Here is a 17,949-nt window from a genome sequence, read left to right on the forward strand (position 1 = left end):
AGCCAGTGTCAGAGTCAGAGAGAATGGCAGGAGCACCCTTTCTTCCTGCTGGTCGTCACTTGCTCCTGGTCCTCTTAGTTGCCTCTGAATCAAAGAACCAAAAAGCAGCCTGATTTTACAAGCTGAACCACCCCCCAAGCTAACCTGATCTACCTCACTAGGAATGGATAACAGAGCACCAAGTACTCCATCAAAGACTAAGCCCTTACTTTTAGCTTGATCTTAAGGTTCCATTGACCTCCAACTATCTTTCCCAGAATGTTGCAAAACATGCTACACACACACACACACACACACACACACACATATTTGTATAGCTAGAGATAGAGATATCTATATTCATGTTATTCAGAAACAACTGAATTAATATTGTATCTAATAGTCAGAAATTTATTAGGGTTAATGGAGCCTATAACTCAAAGCACGGACAATCCTTGCAATGATATCTTGGCTATAGAACTTGAATTTATGATTTCTTGTCCTTTTCTCTTTACCAACACCCCCTCTCACCGCCCCCAACTCAGGAAAGGAGCCTGGTGGGGGAACCAAGAGTTTGGATTGCAAAATTGAGGAGAGTACCGAAACACCTGCTCTAGAGGACTCCTCATCATCCCCTGTAGATATTCAGCAACATTCCTGGCAGGTTTCCACAGACATTGAGAACACTGAAAGGTAAGTGGGAAGTTACCCTAAATAGGCTGCCAGTATTCCTCCAGTTAATACTCTTAGGGACTGTGAAAGTTGAGATTTTTCTCTTTCAGATTCAGCTTTTGTCTTCAAGATTCAGATTTCAGAAATCTCAGAAAACTGAGGTAACAGAAGGTAGAGAGTCCGAATCCTACAGTAGAATGATAGCAGAATTTCCCGCAGTCACAGGCTCCCAGGCCTCTTTTTATCCTATACCACACTGTGTCTCCATGGAAATGAAAACAGTGTGCTTCCTTGGGAAGACCGTTGAATCTAGATACCATCACAGCTCACCCCCTGGGCCAGGTACCAAAATTTCCATTTATCTAAAGAAGAAGAATCCACGATCATGCAAAGATGCTGAAAGTAGATTCCTGGATTTCAGGTATAGGAAATGGCCTGCTGAACTGCTTGCTAGTCAGGAGCTAAGCATTCTGTCCATTTGACAGACAGCTGTTCCTAGAGCTCCCTTCTCAAAGTTTCCCAGAATGTAGCTGATGGCCGCTTAGTGGTCAAAGTGAGCTAATGCATTTGTCTTAACAAGCAGTAGAGGGAGTTTCCTTCTTAAGAAGAAAATATTCTACAGTGATTTAATTTCATTTGGGGAAAGGAAGCAATAATAATATAATAGTAAGTGCCATGGCTCATCTAGATGCTAAAAATGCCATTCTGTGAGACTGGAGGATGAGGCCCTTGTTTATTGGCCTCCACAGTGATATCATGTCCTTTGCTACTAATGTCCCCAGAGCTGACACAAAGCAGTTGAATGAATACTGGGCAATTCCACTGAGGGCTTTGTGTGGAGTTGAATCATTGACAAGATAATGAACATTTTATTTTTTTTATTTTTAGAAATGTAACACACAATGGCATTTATAGCCATTGTGGTTCTACTTTCATATTGTAATATAATTCTAAAGCTAATTACTGAATTTCTGTGTTTATAGAAAATTGAACCATGTGGTAATTATGTGCTATTAATAAAACTTGGATTTTGTGTAAGCTTGGAAATCTAACAATTCAAACAATAAAGCTGTTTGGCACGGTCTGATACAGCTATAGACAAATGGTGAGGGAATGATTTATCTTAATTTATGAAATAGAAAATGCTTTGCTCCATTCCCGGGAAGAAATATCTGCCAGAGTGCCATGATCAGGGCATAATCCATCAGAAAAGACATTTTCCCTTACAGAAACCTTGCACAGCAGCTATCTAAGCCTTCTGAGTTTATAAGAAAGCCAGCTATGGCTGGGAACAAAAATAAGAGAGAGTGCAGTTGGGTTCAAGATGGTGGCATAAAAAGATGTAAACTTACTCCGTCCTATGGATCCAACAAATACACAATTATAATTTCCTCTGAAAAAGACCAGAAAATTGGATGCATGGAGCCTCCACAACAAAGGACAAGAAATACAGCACTGAAATGGGTACAAGAGGCAAAGACGCTGCCTTGCCAAAAAAGACTACACTATAAGTGCTGTGACCCATAATCAGGAGGGACCTCAAAAAGTATATAACTTTTCCTAAGAAGTGGCGGGGCCTGTGCTCCACATCAGGCTTCTAACCTTTAGACCCTGCATGAGAGATACAAGTCCCCTAAATGCCAGGCTTTAAAAGCCAATGAAGAGTACATCCAGGATAACTATAAAACTCAAGAGACTAGAGAACCCACTCTTATGGACTCATGCACAGATTCACTTGCCCTGGGACCCAGCACAAAAACAGTAATTTGAAAAGTGCCTAGATCATAAATGAAGGAAACCAATTTACTAATCTTAAAGCACCTGACAGAGAGACAGGAAAATGTTGAGACTTTATCCAGAGACAGAGACATTGATGGCCACTATATATGTGACCTCTTCCTACCCTGCTAAGTTTAGTGTCAGTGGGCACCATTTTGGAACTATCTCTCTAACCTGTTAGAGCTGGCAGGCATGCCCAGGTGAAAATCCCACTCACCATCAGAGCAAAAGCACATGTCACAGCCAGGCCAAGGGCCAATCCCACCCACCCCCATACCACAGATATAACCCTGGTACAGCATATGGGTATGCGCAGCCCATCAGACGATAATCCTTGAGCACCTAGTTCTGGTGATCAGAGGGGATTGCATATCTGGGCTCCACATGACCTCTCCTGCCCAAAGACATTCTTCAAGGCTGGAAGAGGTAGTTGATTTGACTATTACATACAAACAAACACAGAGAATAAGACCAAATGTTTCAACAAAACATTATGTTTCAAACAAACAAACAACAACAACAACAACAACAAAAAGACAAAACAGCAGAAAAAAATATTGATGAAAAAGACATAAGCAGCCCACCTGATAAGGAGTTTAAAGTCATGGTCATAAAGATGCTCAAGGAACTCAGAAGAATGGATGAACATGGAGATCCTCAACAAAGAGATAGAAAATATAAGAAAGTTCCATAGAGTAGTTACAGAGCTGAAGAATACCATAACTGATCTAAAAAGTATAAATGTATACTAAAGGGGTTCAAGAGCAGACTGGATAAAGCCAAAAATCTCATCAACAAGCTAGAAGAGAAAGCAACAGAAGTCATCTGGGCAGGAGAACAAAAAGTAAAAAGAATTGTAAAAAATGAAGATAATTTAAGGGACCTCTGAGATATCAAGTGGAATAATGTTTATATAAGAGAGGCTCCAGAAAGAGAAGAGAGAAAAAAAAAGGCCAGAAAACTTATAGAAAGAAACCAGAAACTTGAAGAGATAATAGTTGAAAACCTTTCTAATCTGGGCAAGGAATCTAGATTTAAGAAATAGAGAGTCCTGAATAAAAAGAACTCAAAGAGATCCACAAGACATATTATAATTAAAATGGTAATTATAATTATAATTAAAATGGTAAATTATAATTAAAATGGTAAAAGTTAAAGATAAGAGAGAATCTTAAAAAAACAGCACAAGAAACCCCATAAGTATGCCAGCAGAGTTGTCAGCAGAAACCTTGCAAGCCAGGAGAGAGTAGCTGAAAGGAAAGTGCTGAAAGGAAAAAAACTCACCAAGAATTCTCAGCAAGTTGGGGCACCTGGGTGGCTCAGTCAGTTAAACCTTGGCCTTCGGCTCAGGTCATGATCCCAGCGTCCTGGGATCAAGCACCATATCAGGCTCCCTGCTCAGCCAGGAGCCTGCTTCTCCCTTTCCCTCTGCTGCTCCCTCTGCTTGTGGTCTCTGGGTCATTCTCTCTCTCTTTGTCAAATAAATAAATAAAGTCTTAAAAAAAAAAGAGAGAATTCTCAGCAAGTTATCAAAGTTATCATTCAAAGTTGAGGGAGAGGTCTCCTGAGTGGCTCAGTCTGTTGAGTGTCTGATGCTTGATCTCAGGTCAGGTGACCTTGGGGTCACAGGTTCAGACCTCACAGTGGGCTCTGTGCCCAGCATGGAGCCCACTTAAAAAAAAATTTGAAGGAGAGATTCAGAGTTTTCCAGACAAGCAAGGGGTGCCTGGGTGGCTCAGCTGGTGAAGCATCTGCCTTCAGCTCAGGTCATGATCTCAGGGTCCTAGGATTGAGCCCCCAATTGGGCTCCCTGTTCGGTGGGGAGCCTGCTTCTCTTTCACCTTCTGCCTCTCCCCCTGCTGGTGCTTTCTCTCTCAAATAAGTAAATTAAATATTTTTAATAAAATAGTTTTTAAAAAGGAGTTTTCCAGATAAGCAAGAGCTATAAGGAGCTCATCACCACTAACCCAGAATCACAGTAAGTGTTAAAGGAACTTTTCTAAACTGAAAAGAAATAACACTAATTAATAACAAGGAAATATATACAAAATCCTACCAGAAAAGGTAAATATTTAGTGAAAGTAGTGAATCAGTCACTTTCTAAGCAACTATGAAGGTTAAAAGACAAAAATAGTACAGCTAACTGAAGCTACAAGACTTAAAGTGTACATTAAATTAAAAGATGTAGCGGCAGCCCAGTGGCTCAGTGGTTTAGCACTGCTTTCATCCCAGGGCCTGATCTTGGAGACTGGGGATCAAGTCCCAGGTCAGGCTCCCTGCATGGAGCCTGCTTCTCTCTCTGCCTGTCTCTGTCTCTGTCTCTGTCTTTCTCTCTCTCCTCTCTGTGTGTCTCATGAATAAATAAATAAAATCTTTAAAAATTAATTAATGAATTAAAAGATGTAAAATGGGATATCAAAAATATAAAATGGCAGGAGGTAGAAGAAATATAAAGCTTTGGAATGTTGCTAGTAATTCAAAATAGGCCATTTTATACATAGGAACTTATTTGTGAACTTTATGGTAAGCCACAAAGCAAAAACTTACCATAAAAACACAAAGAAAATGAGAGAATCTAAACAAAACGCTAAAGAGAGCCATGAAACCACAGGGTAAGAGAGAAAGAAGAAAGGAATGGACAGGAAGTACAAAACCAGCCAGAATGGGGATCCCTGGGTGGCGCAGTGGTTTGGCGCCTGCCTTTGGCCCAGGGCGCGATCCTGGAGACCCGGGATCGAATCCCACGTCGGGCTCCCGGTGCATGGAGCCTGCTTCTCCCTCTGCCTGTGTCTCTGCCTCTCTCTCTCTCTCTCTCTCTGTGTGTGACTATCATAAATAAAGAAAAAAATATATTAAAAAAAAAAAAACAGCCAGAAAACAATTAACAAAATGGCAATAAGTACTTACCTATCAAAACCTACTTTAAATGTAAAGGAACAAAACTCTCCAATCAAAAGACATAGAGTGACTGAAGGGATAAATAAAAATAGGATCCATCTGCAGGCTACCAACAAGAGACTCACTTCAGGACACACAAAGACTGAAAGAGAAGGGAAGAAAGATATTTCATGCAAATGGAAATGAAAATAAATCTGCTGTAGGTATATCCATAGCAGACAAAATAGACTTTAAAGCAAAAACTGTGATAACAGGGGGGACATCTGGCTGAGTCAGTCGGTAGAGCATGTTACTGTTGAACTTGGAGTCATGAATCCAAGCCAAGCCCCATGTTGGGGGTAGAGTCTATGTAAAACATAGACTGTGGTAATGGACAAAGAAGGGCGTTACATAATGTAAAAGGGTTAATCCAACAAAAAGATATAACACTTTTAACTATATATATGCCTATCAAAGGAGCACCCAGATATATAAAACCAAGATTGACGAACCTAAAAGAAGAAACTGACAGCAGTGTACTGATGGTTACATCCCACTTACATCAACTAATAGATCATGCAAATCCAAAATTAATAAGGAAACATTGACCCTAAATGACACACTAGACCAGATGCACGTAATAAATATATACAGACACTCCATCCAAAAGTAACAGAATACACATTCTTTTCGAGTGTACATGGAACACTCTCTAAGACAGATCACATGTTAGGCCACAAAACAAGTCTCAGTAAATTCAGGAAGATTGAAATCATATCAAGTATCTTTCCTTACTATCATAGTATGAAACTAGAAATCAGTTACAATTTTAGTATATGTGCTGCCGAAGCGAGCACTAGAAATCAGTTACAAAAAGAAAGATGGGAAAACCACAAAAAGATGGGTGTGTGTGTGTGTGTGTGTGTGAGCGCACGCACACCCTAATGGAATACTGTTCAGTTGTGACTTGGAACAACATGGATGGATCATGAAGGTATTATGATAAGTGAAATAAGTGACACAGAGAAAGACAAATACCATGGGATCCCTCTCGTCTGTGGAATCTACAAAAACAAAGCAAACGAAACAACTCACAGATACAAGAGAACAGATTAGCGGTTATAGAGGGGAAGGGTGGGGGATAGAGGGAGGCGAAATGGTTGGAAGAGGTCAATTGTAGGGTGTTGGAGCCTAACTGCACCTGCAGAAGTAATCACTTTGTAGTACGTACAGATGGCAATTTGTAATGTTAGACACCTGAAACTTCAATAATGTTCGATACCAATTTTACCTCAATTAAAAGAAGAAACGGGAGAGTATAACCCATAGTTTCGAAGTTCAGCCCTAAAGTCCAGATTCAGGTTCAAAGGAGGTGGGAATGGCTGAAATAAGTAGGCTCAGGAGCCGAGGTCTGGTAAGGCTGCTTCCTGAGTTCTCCCTCTGCCCTGACACATCAGGGCGCCTAACACTGGGTGGGTCACCCAGGAGGGCTTCTTAAAAACATTGATTCCCAAGCCCCCATCCCCATAAACCAGCTGTATCAGGCTCTCAGGGGGTGGGGTCTTGGCACATGGTGATTCTCCTTGGAGCACCAGGACTGAGAATCGGTGCTGTCTGGGGAGACTCTGCCTCAGTCTCACATTCTGCACTCCCAGCTGGTTCCCATGGTCGGCCCGCCCACCTCCCATCCCATCTGCCCCTGAGGATTTTACAGGAAATCAGAATATGCCCCTTGAGCTTCTCGATGTGGGGCCCTGCCTTCCTGGTCCCCCCCCCCTTCACCTTCTCTCTCTAGAAATACCTTTTGGGCCTTATAGACATCTGTGCCCCACAGACGTATCCTCATACTTATGGGAAAGGATTCTGATTTTCTTATGTTTATTTCTACACCTGACCCACAAAGCTGCTTTCTTCTCCTTTTCCAGTTATTCCTTTTTTTTTTAAGATTTTTTAAAAGATTTTATTTATTTATTCACGAGAGACACAGAGAGAGGAGCAGAGACATAGGCAGAGGCAGAAGCAGGCTTCCTACAGGAAGCATGATGCAGGGCTCAATCCCAGGCCCCCAGGATCACAACCTGAGCCAAAGACGGATGTTCAACTACTGGGCCACCCAAGTGCCCCCTCCAATTAGCTATTCCTGAGAAAGAGTTCCTTGTTACATATTAGCCGGTGCTTAAGGAGAGATGCTGTGGGGTCCCCGGCCTCCCCTAGAACAAGTGTTCCTCAAACCATACTCAAGACAACAGTTGTATATCAAGAAACGGACTGGGGCAGGGGCGCCCGGCTGGCTCAGCTGGTCGAGCCTACAACTCTTAATCTTATGGTTGTGAATTCAAGCCCCACATTGGGTGTGGAGCCTATAAAAGAATTTTGTAAAGAAATACCGCAAGGAACTGAAGGATTTCATATGGAAAATTAAATGATGATTCTTGTTCTTCATAGAGCAAAAGAAAAATAAGTTAGTGATTAAAATTTCCTCAACTTTCAGATGATCCTCCCCCAAAAGGCTTTCTTAAATCTTCAGTACCTGCTGCTGTTGCGTCCCTATCCTAGAGCTAACTGAAAAAGACGTATCTGATTTTTGCTCTTGTAAATGAAATCTACCACAATGTCCCATGATTTCAAGAGCACTAACTCCAATGGATGAGTTACATGGAGAGAACTCAACATGGGGAGAACTACTGCCCCAAGGATTTGAAAAGTCCAACTGACCCCTACCCCAAACTAGAAGCCCTTGGAATGGCTTCCTGCTCCATGGTTTGGTGATTTGGGGGTCACACATACTCTTATGATGCGAGCGCGGCAATGTTGGAGGTACGCAGTGGCTTACCTACATGCGAGGTGCTAGGGGCAGGTCCTTCTGTCCCAGGTGCTTCTCTCTCCCTCTCTCTCTGTCTTCCACAATATCTCTCCTGCCACTGTGAAGAGCTCTTCTCTGAAGGTTTTAGAATTTCAGTCTCCCATCAGTCCAAGTCAATTTAATGAATGTTGAGCCTTGTGAATCCCTAACTCCTGTGGGACATTGAATTTCAGTCACGGGAATGGGACAGTAGCAAGTGAACCTGTACAACCACAGCAGCCATCTGACCTGAAAGTCTGAGAGCAACGTCGCCCAGCCTCAGCTTGGCCCCGAGGACCCCTGTTACTCTACTTGCATGTCCTTGACCTCCCTTTCATAAAGCTGCAATACTGTCCTTGTCACCAGAGACTCTTCTGACCCCAGCCAGGTCCAACTGAGGGCAGGGACGAGGGCTCCCACAGCAGAATGCCCCGTGGAAATGTTTGCCAGAGTCGCTCTCACTCCTTCCACAGCCATCAGTCTCAGATTTTTTTTTCTTGTAAAAGCAAAATAAATTCAATATTTGCCTACTGGAAACTAGAGCTAGTACAATTAAGCACAGACTCTCGTCTCCCGATTGTCTCATAGAACAGACTGTTTGGGATTGCATTTCAAAAACTTACAGCTGATTTTTTTTTCTTTTTATCACTTTTGCAGAGACATGCGAGAAATGAAAAACCTTTTAAGCAAACTCAGGGAAACTATGCCTTTACCATTGAAAAATCAAGGTAAGTCTTGTCATTTCTCTTTGAGGCACAAGATGTTTTTAACGTGATAGCCTTGGGACCTGTTTCTTGAGATATTACAAATTTGTTTTACACAAACGATGGAAGGCACTGAGCATACACTCTTCTCTGTTCAAGAAGATATGATGATGAAAATGGAGCCCCTCAGGTGAACACAGTTGTGCTCTGAGTAGAGCAGAGACACACTCTGACCCTCAAACAGAGGCCTTCCCCACTGGCCTCCCCCGTCAAGAGCAGGTGTCCTCAGGTGGGGCAAACAAAAGAACTGGAGACTTGGCTCTTGTCTTTAAGAAGTTTACAGCCTAGGGATCCCTTAGATCAGGCATCTGTTTGGCGCCTGCCTTTGGCCCAGGGTGCGATCCTGGAGATCCGGGATCGAATCCCACGTCGGGCTCCCGGTGCATGGAGCCTGCTTCTCCCTCTGCCTGTGTCTCTGCCTCTCTCTCTCTCTCTCTTTCTCTCTCTCTCTCTCTCTCTCTGTGACTATCATAAAATAAAAATTAAAAAAAATTAAAAAAAAAAAGAAGTTTACAGCCTAGAGGAGGACACTTGAGAAATATCCAAAGGGACGGGGGGCGCCTGGGTAACTCTGTCGGTCAAGTGTCTGACTCTTGGTTGCTGACCAGATCATGATTTCAGGGTCCTCAGATCAAGCCCTGCCTCAGGTTCAGTGCTCAGGATGGTGTCGGCTTGAAATTCTCTCTGCGGGTGCTCTCTCTCTTTCTCAATAAGTATATAAAATCTTTAGAAAAGAGGAAAGAAAGAAAGAAAGAAGAAAGAAAGAAAGAAAGAAAGAAAGAAAGAAAGAAAGAAAGAAAGAAAGAAAGAAAGAAAGAAAGAAAGAGAAAGAAAGAAAGAAAGAAAGAAAGAAAGAAAGAAAGAAAGAAAAAAAGAAGAAGAAGAAGAAGAAGGAAGGAAGGAAGGAAGGAGAAGAAGAAGAAGAAAAGAAAGAAAGAAAGAAAGAAAGAAAGAAAGAAAGAAAGAAAGAAAGAAAGAAAGAAAAAAGAAAAGAAAAGAAAGGGGAAAGGGGAAAGGAAAGGAAAGGAAAGAAAGGAAAGGAAAGGAAAGGAGGAAGGAAAAGATAGAGAAATTTCCATAGAAAGACCTCTGCCATCTAGATGTTTATTTAGTATTCTAAAAGAAGTAATAATAATTAATATATATTGAGGTCTTACGGCCTGCCACTGTGATGTCTGCACCCAATTCCAACGTGCAGGAGTGGTTTTCCACACCACCAATCTGTGGACACAGGCACTGAATTCTGAGATGACCTGGATGCAGCTGCAGATCCCCCAAGCTAAGGGCTACGAGACTGCCCTCTCCCACCACTTGAGATGTACGGGTTGGAAGTTCCAAGGACCCCCTCCACACACCAGGTTAATTTGCTAGAGCGACTCACAGAACTCAGAGCATGTTATGTGCTAGATCACCAGTTATTATAAAAGGAGGTAACTCAGCAATAGCCAGAAGTCAGATGCAAGGGGAGGGCGTGGGGAAGGACAAGGAGATGCCATCCCTCCCCCAGCGCACCACGCTGCTCAGGTCTCCACGCGTGCCCAACACAGCAGCTCTCCAGGCCTGTCCTTTGTTGGTTTTTATGGAGGCTTCGTTACACAGGCATGAGTGATCCCTGGTCATTGGTGATCGAACTCAATCTTCAGTTCCTCCTCTTCCCCAGCCCTTCGGGTGAGAATGAAAGTTCCAGCCCTCTAATCACACAGTCGGTTCTCCTAGCAACCAGCCCCCATCCTTAGGTGGGTTTTGAAAGTAACCTATTAACATAACAAAAGACACCTTTACTGCTGTCATCACTTAGGAAATTCCAGGGATTTTAGGAGCTTTGTGCCAGGAATGAGATGGAAGCCAAAAAAAAAAAAAAAAAAAAAAAAAAAAATATATATATATATATATATATATATATATATATATATATATATATCATATATGCCTATCATATATGCCAAATATATATATATATATCACATATGCCTTATCATAAATCACAATATCACTACCACTACCCTCAATACTTCATGTGTATTAACCTCTTTAATTCTAGTAACATCTCTGGGGGAAATGCTATTCATGTCTCCCAATTTACAAGAAACTGAGGCAAAGGGAGATGAGCTAACTTAGCCAAGGTCACACGGACTGTGGGATGTGATCCCAGAGCCTCTGGGAATATGCGCTGTGACACAGAAATGGGGAGATATTTTCCCTAGGATGTAACTTGCATGACAGAAGGGCCTCTACATGCTTCTGTCCCCAGAGCAATGCCTAGAACATAGCAGAATAACAGCCAGCATACATGATAAATGTGGGCCCCGGGAGCAGACTAACTGGCTTGAACCCTGGGTGTTAGCGCTGTGGGCACCTAGCAGGGGTTTCAGGAAGCAGATGCGGTGTGGTGATGAGAGAGGCCTCTGCCCACAGCATGGCAGATTGTTGCTAGAAACACGCCTGGTGGTGGGGACCGGGGACTTTGGATGAAGGCGACCCTCGGGTTCCAATGCTGGCTCTGCCACTTACCAACTTTGTGCCATGGAGCAAGCAGCTTCACTTCCAGCCACCTCAAATTCCTCATCCCTGAAAAGGAGAGAATAGCATCACTTACTCCAGGGGGCCATTGGGGGGGTTAAATGAAGCACCGCAGGTCTTGGGTCTTCTCCCAACCTCTCAGAGAGCAGACGCTGGACTGAGGCTCTACTGTGATTACTGCTGGTGGTACCCGTATTCTTTACCAGCAGGCCCGCCCGGCTTGGCTCAGGAAGATGCCCCGTCCTCACCAAACAGAACCACCCCTGCTACTGCTCATTGGCCTTGAGCCTGCAGAACAGAACATCGGTCCCTGGGACTTGGGGGTGGAGTTCAGGTCTGAAGCTATCCTCAGTTTCTTCATATGTTTGGCAAGTACCCCTGGTCAACAGCAGGGAGGCCCCACAATCCACTGCCCGGGAGGACAACTGCCAGGGCCCTCACACTGAACGGTATATGCCACATGTGCCATGTGGTCTCTGTTTTAAATCAAACCCTCCAGAACATTCCCTCTACATCTCATGGAAATACATCCGACAGTTCCCGAAACATGCAGTAATGGAAAAACAGAAATTTCATTTTATTTACTTAGGGCATTTTTATCATCCTGAAGACTAGACATATTTTGTATGACTTTGTATTACTTTTATCAACAGAAAAAAAAAGTAGAATTTTAAATATATTTTCAATATAATAATAGTAATAAATGATTGATACTGTGAGGAAAAGCATATATTATTCCCTTTTCACAAATAAATGGGAATAATACAAATAAATGACACTCGGGATTTATTTGCTGTTTTTTTTTTAAGGTTTTATTTATTTATTCATGAGAGACAAAGAGAAAGACAGAGACATAAGCAGAGGGAGAAGCAGGCTCCCTGCAGGGAGCCTGATGCGGGGCTCAATCCCCGGACCCCGGGATCATGACCTGAGCTGAAGACACTCAACCACCAAGCCACCCAGGTGCCCTGATACTCAGGATTTAAACCTTAAATCTGTTTAGAACCTGAAAAGGAACAAGCTAGGAGATTCAGGGACCTGTTCAAGAGATATTAAGGCAGTAGGATTTTGAAGAACAATTTAAAAAAAAAAAAAATTGAGGTGAAGACTTCAATTCACGTAAAGGCTTCTTCACCTAGGGGAAAAATGGGCCCCTTGGCATGTGATGCCACAGCTCTTGTTCTTGAAGTTTCCTGGGGACTCATAGCATGATGTCTCTATGAGCTGACCAGGAGAGAAAGGGAGATATAAGTCTGAACCGGAGGGTCTGAGAAGGCCCGAGGGAAGGAGAGCAGGCCCTCTTGGGTCCCTCTGGGAACATTCTTTAGCAGATGCATATGGCACCATTTTAATGAACGAATCGGCCAGATTCCTGTGTCTGACTCTGTGTACCAAGATAGAGCGCAGGAGCTTTCCCGTGACCTTCCTGGAATCCTTTAGCAGCTGCTCTGTTTATTATATGGGTGTAGGTGAACATATGCAAGAAACAGTGCACGGTGAAATGTGGAAAAATATATTCCAGGCCTTTTCTCCAGGACTTTATTGTCAAAACATCTTTGTAACTGGATGAAAACCATTATAGAAAGCCATCTGGTTTTCTTCTGGCTTCTTCTTTCCTTTCTCTTTTTATTCCATGTGTGTTTGAAGCAGAGAGACAAAAAGGGAAAAGATGCCACTCTTGGTTCCCTGTGTTCCTACCTCCAACCCTGACCATGTGAAAATCCCACCAGGCGGGCTCTGGGCATCCTACCCTGGAAGCGCCCAGATGCCAGTGTTCTCAGGGCCTCACTCTCCTCCTTGCCTCGGAAACTTCCATGTTTATTTTAGCACTTAAAGATTCAATCGTGTCTTCCCCCTTTCCCACCACAGTCACCCCTTGAGTTGACAACTCAAGTGTGTTTTAAATTGCTTTTCGGTGACAAATGAAGGGAGGCAGCCAAGAGCAGGAGTTTTAATGGTTCGTGATGATGCCCTCGTTTTAGGCAGGGTCTTTTCTTTCCCATCCTTCCCGTTTAAGGCTGGAGACAAAGGCATGAAAGAAAAGTGAGCTGCCCTCTTTCTAAGACAGCCCCACAGCAGGCTCCTGACCACGTCCAGGTCTCCTGGCTCTCAGCCCGCTCTTCTTTCCCCTGCTCCAGCGCCTCTCCTGTCCTACATTCTGGGTCACTGGCAGTGCTGTAGGGAGCTTCATTAATTATGATAGTCTTGCTGTGTCAAATGGATTACAAATGGAACCACCTGTGGGGAGCCCACAAGGTGACTGACAAAGGCTAAAAGGAGACCGAAAGTGAAGGACAAGCATCTTCTAGATGTTTGTTGTAATCAAACAAAATAAGTTGGCAGGAAAAAAAATTCAGCCTGAAAGGCAGTTTCACCTTTTCCAGAATTCTGACTTAATGAAGGCTAGGGGGTGTGTCTGTGCATTCATTCACTCTTGCCTAGAATCTGGTTGTCGATACCAGAATCTGTTGGTCAGAATCAGTCTGAAGCGGATCAGCTGGGAATTGAATCTGTTCTAGAATGGGTCCCCTCCTAGGGCCAGGCTTCTCCAGACTAAACTGGATCTAGAAACAGTTGCCCCAGGTTCATATTGGGTCCACTCCAGTCTGGACCTCCCGTATCCACTCTAGCCATGTCATGCAGAAGCGTTTGCTCTCTGGCTGAAGACCGTTAGGCAGTTATGCCACCCGGTTGCCTACAGATGACCTCTTAGGTCCTTTCACCAGGGACTCCCATAAAGACTTTGTGTGCTTCAATGTGGGGTCTGAATGTCACTCTGAGTAGTTTTTACGCTGGCAGCCCCATATCCTCGGTAATCTCAGCCACTTGCCATCCAGGATTCAGTATGCCATATGTACTTCCCCTCTCTCCTCCAATTAATTCACACGTCACCGATCTCATAGCACTTTCTCAATGCATTACTCTGGGTTCAGTCCCTACTCACAAATGTTACATGCCTACTCATTGCCTACTAGAGGAAGAACTCATTACCCTAGCATCTGGTGTACCCACCATCATCGAACATGTGATGGTAACCTATAATGTGCCAAGTTCTGTGTCCGGGGCTGGGGATATGTATCCCTCTAGAGGCTCTCTAGTGCAACAGAAGAGACTGGGTGAGAATCACCTGGAAAGCCTTCCCAAATGACGTGCTTCCCATCATAGAGATTGAGATAATGTTTTGGGGGTAGGGCATGTGATTTCTGGAAACACCTCACACCCACACATGCACTATTGGACAAAGAACTAGTGCGTAGAATATAACAGTGCCATAATAGCTAGACACAGGGCATTCCAAGGACATATGGGATTCTCACCTAGCTCGATGTGAGTTGTAAGGGGTCGGGGTGTGGGATGGGGAAGAGGGCTGTTGGTTATCGAGAATTGCTTTTTGGAAACAGAGGAGAGATGTCTGATGATGAATCAGAGTTAGCCAAAGAAAGAAATGGAAAAAAGGATAAAGAAAAAAGAGGTGGGGGGAAAAATCCAGAGCCTAGGTAGAAGATTCTGGATCTTGAAGGTAGATGAGGAAATGAAAGGGGAGGGCATTTTGATGAACTACAAGCACTTCATTAGTTGGGAAAGTGGCTAGAAAAGAGCCATGAAAGATTTAAAAAGTGGGTGGGCCTATATCGTGAAGGCCCCTATAATCCACGTTGAGGTTTGGACTTTATCCTGAAGCCATTGGAGGGATCCAGTTAGGAGGCAGGTGCAAAAATCCAGGTGAGGAACGCCTCGGGTGTGCCCAAGAAGCCAGGGGGTGGGGGGCGGGCAGAGAAGAGGACATGAACAGCTAATGGGTTGCATAAGACAAAAGACAGAGTCAAGGAAGAAGCCCAGGTTCGTAGTTGGACAGAAGGGTGGACGCTGGCGTCTGCTAAGTTGGAGAGAACAGAGGAGGAGCAGTAGAAACAGAGGACGGTGATGTTTTGGAGATGAAAGAACTCCAAGAGTGGGGCTTGGTGGTGAAGAGCGGGTGTACACGTCTTAGGCTGACGTGAGACGTGGGAGCTGGGAGGGTGGAAACACATATTTAAGCATCTCTGCATAAATGGTAGTTGAAACCTTAAGAACGATCGGCACCAGCCAAGGAGTGTGTGCATAGACACATGCCCTGAACGCCATAATTTAGGTTTTGAGAGGAAAGAACTGAGGTTTCTAAAGGGGACTGAGAAGAAAATCGGAAGTTGCAAGCTAAGCTTGAAGGAGGGATTGTCATTTGTTCAAGAAGGGAGGACTTTTCTGGAAAAAGAAACGGCACGTATAAAGGCAGAGGGCAAGAGAAGGCATCGCCACATTTAGGGAATTCTATCTCTGCTATTCCACCCTTCAGTCCACCCTTCATTCCTGACTGGACTGTTTACTTGAACCCACATTCAAGTTGCCTCTGACCTCCATGACTTTGTTCACACTCTTCTCTCCATCCAGAAAAATCTGTCTCCCCCTTCATCAGATGTCCAAGTTCTCCTCAACCCTGTGGCCCAGAGCCAATACCAAGACCTCCATGATTTTTCCATGATCATTTTCTTCCTTCTCTGCTTGGGAGACAATTCCTGTCTTAAGAGTTGTCACAGTGTTATGTATCCGTGTCGCTCTTATGGCATTTCTGATGATGCGTCATGGTTACTCAAGCAAACATCCTTGACACAAGAACCACCTTCATTTTAGGCCCCCTCGGGTGTGATCCCCAGCACCCAACATGGAGCCTGCACCTAGCAGGCCTTTGACTCATGCAGGGCTTCTCAGAGCGTGGCCTCAGGACCAGCAACATCAACTTTTCTGGGAACTTGTAAGAAAGATCTAAGTTGATCTTGCCCATTGATCCAGCAATTCTGGAGGGAGGGCCAGCAGTCTCTACCTCGGCACACCCTCAGATGATGCTTAATGCAGCTAATGTTTGAGAACCAGTGGGTGATGGTCTCCTTTTTTTTCCTGGAAGAGAAATTTGCAACTACCATTATATCATGAGCACTCCTCTTGGTTCTTTTTTTTTATATATATATTTTACTTATTCATGAAATACCTGAGAGAGAGGCAGAGACACAGGCAGAGGGAGAAGCAGGCTCCATGCAGGGAGCCTGATGTGGGACTCGATCCTGGGACTCCGGGATCACGCCCCGAGCCAAAGGCAGACACCCAACTGCTGAGCCACCCAGGCGTCCCACTTCTCTTGGTTCTATCTGAGAACATAGCATTAAACTCAAATGTTCAATTATTTGAAAACTTCATATTTTTATGTCCTTCTGTTTCTTAACATAGCATCTATACAAGAAATCTTGTATTAGCAAAGGAAATTTGAGCAAAAATTGAGAAATGGTATCATTGTGCCCTAGGGGGTTCCAATGTCCCTGGCTTTGGTAATACCCAGGAATTAAGCTTCGAATGACCAAGGTTTGAACTTGCCGATGGCTGAATTGCGTAGTCTCCTTTTCTTCCGCTTATCTCCTCTCCTTTCCTCCCTCCCTTTCCCTTTCTCCACTTTTCATTTTCAGATCTAAAACTGTCCTTGGTTACAGCTGTCTCAGAGCATGCCCTTTGGAGAAAAGATGCTATAAAAGTCTCAAACATGTACAATAAAAATCAAAGGTTTTCCAGCAAGGTCAGGTGGATTAGCCCAGAAAGCTGAGAACGAGCGGGGAAACGTTCCATTTTGTTCCCAGGCTTTTGGCAGCCTGTAATTTCAGAGACAGGATTTCAATCAATGTGGAAAGACATCTTTCCTTAGAGTTGAATCCACTCCAGACCATTCCAGGCTTATTGACTGCTGGTGGATTTCAGCATTTACTGTCCATGTCGGCTTCCTAGGGTGTAGAAAGCTGCTCTGAATTTCTGCCAAGGATTTTGGAGTTTTTGTGTCACCTCAGCCCTAGGTGATGTTCAGACAAGCTCCAGGCGAGGCAAAGGTGTCACAAATGCTCCACAAAGATGCCCCAAGCCAGCAGTTGTCCTACAGGCAGCCTGTCCTCTGCTGAGCATCTGAGCACTTTCTCATCAATTCTAACACTTCTATTCATGTGAGTGCTGTGTGTGCGTGCACGTGCGTGTATATATAGCACTCACAAGTGAATGTATCTATCTATCTATCTAACTATATATAGGCAGGTAGATATGAAAAGAAGCTGACTGAGGAGAATTTCAATAGCACAAAAGGGCTTTTGATTCACTGTAATGAATGCACAGATACAAAGGTCAGTCTTGATATGAATCTCATAATACCTGTGAATAATTCCTGTGTGCTTTGAATACAAAAAGAAGAGGACACGGGACCAAATGTGCCCCCGCAGCACGCACGCACACACACACACACACACACAGTTTCTCTGTAAATACAACATGCAGTTGACATTTCCACACATAGTGGGAACAATACACATCCATGTTGCATTTTATAATATGTAAATACCCATTAGGTCACTCCCCAGATCTCTTAAGGGTTTGCAGCAAGGGAAGGATATATGCGGGCATTTGGGAAATAGATCTTCCAAGTCTTAAATGGAAATAAGGAGACTTTTCCTC

General features: G+C 43.7%; 1 protein-coding gene across 3 annotated transcripts in view; it reads left to right on the forward strand.

Annotated features, from left to right (window-relative positions):
* Window positions 1–17,949, forward strand: part of RGS7BP (regulator of G protein signaling 7 binding protein) — a 102,786-nt gene that overhangs the window by 76,993 nt on the left and 7,844 nt on the right. For 2 of the 3 annotated variants that reach the window (XM_077897979.1, XM_077897980.1), the window contains exons 4-5: window positions 525–672; window positions 8,807–8,877. In XM_077897979.1, the coding sequence (XP_077754105.1) occupies window positions 525–672; window positions 8,807–8,877 (219 nt within the window). Of the gene's footprint in view, window positions 1–524; window positions 673–8,806; window positions 8,882–17,949 lie in introns of those variants that run through there. The other variant, XM_077897981.1, reaches the window with a different exon arrangement.

This window comes from Canis aureus, chromosome 5 (assembly GCF_053574225.1).
Source record: "Canis aureus isolate CA01 chromosome 5, VMU_Caureus_v.1.0, whole genome shotgun sequence".
NCBI classification, from domain to species: domain Eukaryota; kingdom Metazoa; phylum Chordata; class Mammalia; order Carnivora; family Canidae; genus Canis; species Canis aureus.